This window comes from Pundamilia nyererei, unplaced genomic scaffold, assembly GCF_000239375.1.
Source record: "Pundamilia nyererei isolate P.nyererei 1_Seehausen unplaced genomic scaffold, PunNye1.0 scaffold00020, whole genome shotgun sequence".
Taxonomy (NCBI): domain Eukaryota; kingdom Metazoa; phylum Chordata; class Actinopteri; order Cichliformes; family Cichlidae; genus Pundamilia; species Pundamilia nyererei.
This window is the reverse complement of record NW_005187421.1, coordinates 4,717,220-4,726,179: the sequence shown is the minus strand read 5'-3', so window position 1 is coordinate 4,726,179 and position 8,960 is coordinate 4,717,220. Positions and strand designations below refer to the sequence as shown.

Here is an 8,960-nt window from a genome sequence, read left to right as displayed (position 1 = left end):
GATATTAATGAGTTTTTTGGGTTCATTGAGAACATGGTTGTTGTTCAATAATAAAATTATTCCTCAAAAATACAACTTGCCTAATAATTCTGCACTCCCTGTATGATTGTTGGGAGCAGTTCTGATTGTACAGTCAGACAGTTGCAGGGAGGAAGGACCTGCCGAAACGCTCCTTCATGCATCGAGGATGCAGCAGTCTGTCACTGAAGGAGCTCTGCGGTTCAGCAGCAATTACATGCATGGGGTGGGAGAATCTGTCTATCAGAGATGTTATTTTGGCCAGGGAAGAGTTATAATCCAGAACTGTGTTGTTTGCACAATATTCTGAAAAAGCTTCTTGTTTTTCCTGGTGTTGACATGTTGCAAAGCCCATTCAGTGGGCCGGTAGGCGGGTTCTAGCCCGTGGGCCTCATGTTTGACACCCCTGGTGTAACATTTGTATTTCTCCGCCTCCCTTGTTCAGGGAAGGGCTCTGCTCTGTTGACAGTTGTAAACCCAGCGCTCACATACTCACACACCCACACTGCTCACAGACTCCCGCCGAGCTGTAAGTACGCGCTGCTTCATCTCTGCGTCCTCTGCGCGCACATCGGAGCTCCAAATCAGGACCGAAGCAAGAACCCGCCGGAACCACTGGCGAGCAGGAGGAGACTGGAATATGGGTTCTAACGCAATGGACAGTATGAACCTGTCTCAGGATCAGATTGCTATCCTGGAGGAGAATTTCAACAAAGTCAGCAAGCATCCGGACGGCACGACGCTCATGCTGATCGCGGCGGAGTGCGGACTGTCAGAGGAGGAAACACAAGTGAGTAAAACCGAAAAAACTCCCGCAGCCTCTCTTTACTGTCGTTGTGAGCGGGAATGCTTTAAAACAGTGTGGAGTTCAGTTTTCCCGATGTTACTGATCTGGGAGGCTTATCGATAAGGAGCTGTTTAAACGATAGTGTTGAGCAAACATAGGACACCTTTAAGTTATTATCTCCATGGAGATCACCGTGACAGGCCTGTGGAGACTGACAGTGGTGATTATTGTTATTCAAGCATTTAATAATAGTCATTATCTTATAACATAAACTGGAAACATTTTAATAGGAAAAAGTATAAAAAATACCTGCATTCCAACTTCTACTAAAAATGTACTTTTAATATTTAAATACTGTTCAAGGCTGAAAAACGCCTGTTGATAAAAAGCATTAGTCTTTTATCATAATACTTTTTCCTATAGTAGGAAGTACTTTGTTTCATTCTGAGATGTATTAAAGTCGTACTTTATTGAATGTACTTTCCGTTTGTGCGGTTTTCAGAAGTTTAACTTTACTCAGAGATGTTGAGTCTGTAAATCTGACTTCTTTTACAGCTTTACTAGTGTTTGAGTAAATCCTGTCAGAGGCTCAGTCAGGTGACCTTTGAGGAAATAATCATGCAGTGTCTAAGAAATAAGACTTTGAATTTGTGGGGCAGCTCCGCTGAGATCGAACAGAGCGCTCAGTGTTTCTGTTTACATCACAGTGTGGTGAAATAATCCTCATCTGAGTGTAAACCAACAGTGACCACAGCTGATCAGCAGTGGAGCAACTCCAAGTTGTCTTTCCTGATGAAGTCACCCCAGAGTCAGGGGGGTCAGCTATTGTTAACACTGATAACACTGATTCATCTGCGCAGGGTGACTTTCAGAGGAGCCCTGGGATCAAACAGTGAGGGCGGGACTGCTGCGTCTGTTTCAGATGATATCATTTCTGGTGATGTGGTCGCTGCTCATACCTGTGCCAGATTAGCGTGTGTGTTCAGATGTTAGAAATGCGTCTTCTCTGGCTTACATTTCAGATATCAGCACAAAATACATTTAAAATCAATGCTTCAACGTCAATAAATGCTTTTTATAATATAAATCTTCTTTAATCATAATCAGTTAGCTTTTCAAACAAAAATGCAAACCATTTCCTGGGTTTTGCTACTTTTAATTTGTTTCTGCTGTGTAGAAAAAAACCCATGAATATCATAGTGGCTATGGGTGTTTCACAGGAATGTTTGACACCTCACTGACAAAACAAATGCCTTATTTAAGGGATAATTACTAAAGCCTGACTGATATTGAATTTTTAAGACCTATACTGATATTTTTGGTGAAAAAACCCCCCCTGATATTCTGATGTATCGCCTGATAATTTTTTCTTATAGAGACATAGAGTTATAGAGCTTTTCTTTTATTTAACTATCACTCTGCATAAATCTGTTCACTGCCCTCTGGTGAGCAAACTATGCAACATCAGCACTGATAACATGGTTGAAGGGTGTTTCTCCCGTCTGTTCTTTACTTTTTAAATGTTCATTATAAACATCAATACTAACAATAGCTAATATTGGCCCACAGTATTGGCCCATTGATAAATCAGTTGGGCTTTAATAATGCCTAACCCCTCAATTATACATTTCTTTGCAGTATAACTTACTGTCTAATATTTTTATGATCTTTTAATTTCATCTTCAGGTACCCCAAATTTGAGCTAGACCTTGTTACTTACAACATTTTTAATAATTTTGTCAATACATACCCCTCACCGGTCTATAGAGCTCAGTGTAACGGTACCAAATCTCTTATTTATAGCCAGAAAATCCAAAGTTAAAATCTACTTTTTGCTTAATTATGTGAAGAATAGAAAACACACACCGTTTTTGTTTTTCATATTCAAGCAGCTTAATAAAGAGAATATTTGAATGAATTCTTGAAAACTTCATTTTGGTAATGCCTCCATTGGTACCAAATGGTCTGTCTCTGCTCCTTTCCACATGTACGCACTCTCGCCTTGACTGTATCTGAGGAATGCCGTAGCCTACTGTAAAGTCTGAGCATCTGTCACATCTGCAGCCAGATGTGAAGCTTCAGTGCTCTGATAACAACACAAAGTGCACTAAAGTAATGCAGGCACCTCCTCTTTGCAAGCAGCACTCTGAAGCTGCTATCCATGATGATGTTTTAACTTTGCAAACGGTGGGATGTTTCCTTTTAGAACAAGTTTCCTGTTCGTGATTTGGCTGGCAAATGACCTGGCTGTTTGCTTAGCTGTACTCAGCAGGAGGCGAGGCCCAACCTGTGGCTCTGTCATCTGAGCTGATGCAGCATCAGTTTCGTTTTGTAGGCAAATTTCTGCCCGTGTTTGTGTTTGTGTTTGTCAGGAGTGATAAAGCTGAAGACATGGCATGTACATTAACAGTTCATGTATGACAGATTTGTGCATCCTGTCATTTTTTCTGCTGTAACCCAACAAACCAGTCCCAGAAGATTTTTCTGGACTGCAGTAACACAAGCGCAGCAAAAAAAATGAAACAAAACCCCCCAAACTGAACTCAAGTGATTTGAAACAGCTTTTTAAACCAAGGATCATTCTCACTCCCACCTCATCACAACTCAGTTTTAGGTTTAAACACAATTTGACAAAAACAAATAGCCAAAGCAACAATCAGTGATGCCAGAAGATGCTGTCATTTAATGTCTCTGTTACTTGCTGTGCAGAAAAAAAGTAAAACAAATATGAAGAGGCAAGAAAAATAATATTAGTCAATTATTTAATCACACACAAAGAAAACATTCCCATGGGCCCTTTTTATAAAATAAACTAACTTAAAATGTTGGCACGACAATCAGTTTGGTCTTTCCTGCTTTTTAAATAATGTTGTTTATAAAGCCGTACTCATGTTGTTGCTGTGACATCAAGCAGAAACATGGAGCCATCAGGGTAGACTAATAAGCATTCATAGTCCTTTGAATCAAATGCTAAAAGCCAGTAAATATCTTTGGATGATGCACCAGGTGAGCAATCTTCATGAAAGATCTTGACAATCTCTGTTTGACTGTAAGCAGAGAAGAGTGTTATGAGTAATCAAATAGCTTGGAGGTGTGCAGGATGATTGGTAACAGTGTAGAAGCAGAAGACAATAGCCGTGTAAGTGGTTTTGTGTGTGTAATCCAGAAAAGCCAATGTGTTTTTGCCCCAGGATGGATTATAATGATCCCACCTGCGTCCTCCTGTTACATACAGGGGGTAATTTTTATTTAGCATAGGCCACATGAGGAGGTGATGATAGTGGGAAGAGTAGCGGGTTTGTCAGGAGGAGATTAGGAGGTTTTTTTCTTTTTACCTTTTTTTCACCTGCTGGTTGGATTTAGGTTCTGCAAACTACTCAGTTAGGTTAGAGCACCCTAGACTCATCAGGTAAATTTAGGAAAACATTGTGGTTTGGATTAAAATCCACCTCTTCACATCATAAATGACATGTTGGGAGAGACACACTCCACCTCCACCTTGTATGTAAATGAACCACAACAGCTTTGGAAAAAATGGCACTGACCCACATTCCCAGCCTGGAGAAACAGACACTCCAGGAATTTATGCAAGTGCAAAGGTCGAAATGTCCTCCTACCTTTTAAATCCCAGATATGAATCTTTTTTCCGAGTATGCAGAGAAAAGGCAAACACAGGTCTTCCTTTGTAACCAACTTCCACTTTAAAGGATTAGGTTTTGCACATTTAAAGGATTATTGCTAACAGTAGTAATTCAAGGATCCAGAAATCTGCGAGAAAGTTTATTACAAACATCAAAACTAAAGAGTAACTCGAACCATCGCTTCATCCTGCAAGATGTGGACGATTTATGGCCTACGTTTCACTTTGGCAGTAGATCCTTGTGCATCTATTAGGAGATGTCCTTTATGGAAATAAAGTGAAGGAATTATAACCAAGAAAAGGTTGAACTACAGCAAACACATGTTGCTGCCAAGCCTAATAATCAGGCTATTCTGTATTTCCATTCAGTGCACACAAAGGTGCTTGGCCAACCTGACAGGGAAGCCCAGTCCAGGCAGGGTAATGTAAAGGTCTGGCCTCTCATCAAAAAGTACTGACTCAGTCTCCAGCTGATCTTTTTTTTGTGTGTGCCTTTCTTTCTCTTCCTGTCGACCCTCCTAAGCGTTTTGTATTTGTTAACAAAGCTCTCATTGGAGAAGGTTTAACTGAATGAACCCACCCCGGCTACCACTCCCTGTTCCACATTAACCTTTACAATGTTATGGGCTCCGTGCTGCATGTTTGAGCTCCTTTCAGTGAACTCTTCCTTTGTTTTCACTGCTGCAGGGTCAAGAGTCAAGTGTGAAAGACCGTCTTATGTAATCCACTTAAAGTCAACAGGAAAAAATGACATAAGCACCATTGTGTGGTTCAGCAGGATTACAAAAAGTGACAGCTTCCATTGAAAAGTGGGTGAAGAAAATTGCATTGTAATGGACTGGCTTTACAGACGGGATAGAGCGCGTACAGCCAAGTTCAGAGAATAGTTCTTGAATTTATTTAGTCTGATCATGTTTAAGTGCAATCCCAGATGACTCCAAATGGGAATCTTGTGTGTTTTCAGTACAAAATGAGGAAACCATCCCTCTCGCCAGGCGCACGGCTCAAACATCCACCCTAAGGCCCATGTCAGAGGGTCTGCATCCCTCCCCAGATTACGTCAGCACTCTTGTGAATCCCAAGACAACATGAATTTCAAAACAGCAATGCAATGGGTCACGGGTGTGTGCGTGTGTGTGAAAGCACTCCATGCAATCCTCTTCTGGTCAGAGTTTTAGTGTAGCAGTTTTTGGCAGAGGGGTCAGAGAAACGGGCCATGACTACATGCTGTTAAAATTAGATGGAAACATTCGTTTTTTGCGGTTGCCCTGAAAAAACTTTGCTGTGGGGTCACTGCTCTGCCACGATGAGTCAGCGACCACATTAACATGCACTGAAAAGATGTGACTGTAGTGTGATTGTGAAGATAATGAGAGTCAGATGGAAAGGGGCTTTTGTTTAGTTCGGTGTTGGTTAATCATATTTCTATGTGGGGATTCTGTATGATGATTATGCTTTGGTCGCAAATAACAATTAATATTTACCTCTGATAATTTGAGTTAAGTTGTTTCCTGTGATGCTGTCCATAGACTGTATATAAAAGATGTCTGCAACAACCAGCTTCCTTATCATATACTTGTTAGTTATATCCTTTTTAAAGCTGTGAGTTTTGAAACTGGACATGACTGAGCAATGTCTTAATTTGACTGTGAGACCAAAGACAACATGTATATGCTGCCTAGCTTACAAATTTTAATTAAAGTCCCTTATTTTAATTAAATAAGAGCCACAAGCTAATATTAGCACACTGAAATGATATATTTTTTATTATGCTAACTTGGAAAACGTTACCAGGTCAATGTTAGCGTGATAACATTTTAGATGGTAAATATTATTATTATTATTATTTATTTATTTATTTTTAAATTTATTTTTGCAAATGCTGTGATGGTAAAAAAAAATAAAAAATAAGAATTTCGACCAGAATCGGGCTAGCCAGTTTTAGCTGAAGCGATAAATATTAAAATATTGATTTTATTACAATTTATTAAATTTTTTGATTGTTAAAGATATATTAGGCTAACATTAACATGTACAAATGTTAAATATCAGCATGTTTTACTTTAGATTTTTTTTTGTCACTTAATCTTAGGCTTTATGTTTGGCTAGGCTAGCTTGAGAGTCTGATGTAATATTCTGCACCATGTGGCAACACATAAAAATGTTGGCATGCTGAAATGATGAATACTGAACATTATATTAGGCTAAATTTAATAAGTGTTATTAAAAATGTAAATAGGCTAGATAGTAAACATTGACAGTTTAAGTTTCTATGCTAAGCCAGGCTAACTATATCTTTATGGTAAGCTAGGATAGTCACGTCCAGACTCTAATGCCTTACTAAATCCACAGATAGGAGCTCAGTAGATTTAGGTGGTAGTGTCTCATGAGAAAAAAACAATTATTCTCTAAAGATGTTAAATTATGTGATCCACCACTATATCTTTAACGGTCAAGTTTAAGTTTCACATACATATCATATTTCTTTAGCTCATGTGTCTTACTTGAACACACACAATGATAATAATACACACAAACTGGGTGATTAGATTACCAGTTTAAGAGACCCATAGAGTAATGTGCTCTAGTTGGTATTAGTAGTGGTTAAGTTATTGTCTACATGTAGGCTTGTAACCAGTAGCCTCAGGCTGAAAATGCATTTAAAGAAGCCTGTATTTAATTCTTGGAAATATGAGAAGTCCAAGAGTTACATCATCAATCTTGTGTTCAGGCTTTACATGAGTGAACAAAACCCCCTGCCACCTGTTCTAACCCCACCCATGGGTGTGTTTGTCCTGTTTGTTTCTTACAGAAATGGTTCACGCTACGTAACGCACAGTGGAGGCAGTCAGAGGGTCTTCCAGCTAAACAGGGATCTGTGCTGGACTGAGATTTTCCAACCACCTCTTTGGATGCAGGGAGCTACTTCCTTCTGGACGAACTGACTTCCCCTCCTATTCCTCACGTTTCCCTCTCTGTTCGTTTTTGTATCTTTGAAGCTGTTTTATCTTACAGAATGTGAAGGTTTTTGTGTGTTGCTGCCAATATATCTGCCATGGTTACAGAAATAAACATATTATTATTGTAAGTTAAAATGACTTGGAGTGTGTTTTGCAACTATTGTACATTTGGGAGTCACATTCACTGAGGGAGCCGGGTTATATAATGGTGGGCTGTGGTTTGAAAAGGATGGGGGCATTGTTTGGTTAGTGTACATGCAATTCTGTCAGCAGGGACCGGAGCTGGACGCAGAGCTGTTTATTCGACTATAAAAGATGTAAGGAAGCGCTGGGTTTACAATAGATGCTGCTGGCATCAGCTGCCACTATCCAGGAACTTCTGTGGACAAACATGGAACATTTCCATTAGACATGACTGAAACAAGTCACACGGTGGGCTAAACAAATGCAGGTGATGTAATTTCATTGTTCAACCTCCTCCGCATAACTAAATGCAGTAAAAAGGATGTAAACTCACCAGAAAGTTGGAGCTTTAATCCTCAAAAAGGGTCCAAGCTGCCAGTAGTATATAATTTCACTTACTGTAAACAAGTCCCATTATAAAAAACCAAAACCAGTGCGGTTGGCATCACTGCCAAAAAAAACCCCCATCAGGGAGTCGTGTTGTTGTACTACACATTTACGTTTAGTTTACCTGAAAAAATATAAATTTTTAATTTGTTCTTCTCTGTAGAGCCTGTTGTTATACATAGATTTCACAAAGTCTTTTTGCTTTGTTTTTGTTTTGCTGAATTAATTTTTACAATTAAAATAATTATCATGATCTTTAGTCTTTATTTTTAGTGAAATCTGGTATTGCTTTTTAGAATATGTTATATATATAAAAAAGGATCACCCTGCAGATTTTTAGTCTGAAAAACCTTTGAATTCAAATTCACTTCTTTTCTGTCAGTCTTTACTTTTATGGGCATCTTTTTGGTTGTTGTTCTCAGACATCATGACAGAAATAATTACGGACATTCCTAATCCTAAATATCTTACAAGACACAGGACTTAAGCTCTTTACGACTCTTGTTTGCAAAATGAATGATTTTTAGGTAAAGTATCTATTCATATAAGTGAAGACAGTCATGAAGCGTCAACTCCCAGGCTCCTCCAACAGAAAGCAGACCTGTATTCCTGTCAGCTTTCCACAGATTTTTTTTTGTCAGACTAAGCGACTGAGCCCGCACTCATGTCACACACAGACATACCTTGACTCCATCGCTTTGCAGGGCAAAATCTAGCCACAAGCAGTGATATGTGATATATCGCTGGCTGTTGCTCATAAATAGATCGTTTCTCTTGGAAGGGGTGGTTGGGATTTTTAAGTGCCTCTTTAGCTTGCTTGGCATAGACTCAGCAACACCCAACCTCTCCTGACTGATGATGCACTTAAGGTGAGGGAGGCTGGTGTGCCTATTGCAACTGAAAGAACTGGACAGGGAACTTTTGTGATCCTGCCTTCAGAAAGCATCTTTTTTCTCCTTTCTTGGGTGTTGGGTCATTTGCACTG

At 39.4% G+C, this 8,960-nt stretch overlaps 1 protein-coding gene across 1 annotated transcript; it reads left to right on the top strand.

Moving 5' to 3' along the window:
* Positions 1 to 452: 452 nt before the first annotated feature.
* hopx (HOP homeobox) lies at positions 453 to 7,540 on the top strand. The gene is made up of 2 exons (XM_005726570.1): positions 453 to 808; positions 7,258 to 7,540. The coding sequence occupies exons 1-2, from the start codon at positions 659 to 661 to the stop codon at positions 7,333 to 7,335; spliced, it is 228 nt and encodes a 75-aa protein (XP_005726627.1). The 5' UTR covers positions 453 to 658; the 3' UTR covers positions 7,336 to 7,540.
* The last annotated feature ends 1,420 nt before the right edge of the window (positions 7,541 to 8,960 follow it).

Bases quoted from the DNA above. Each gene is read 5' to 3' on its own strand.
- hopx (XM_005726570.1), top strand. From the start codon at position 659: ATGGGTTCTAACGCAATGGACAGTATGAACCTGTCTCAGGATCAGATT. The intron at 809-7,257 runs GTGAGTAAAACC...TGTTTCTTACAG, and splicing joins TGTCAGAGGAGGAAACACAA to AAATGGTTCACGCTACGTAA.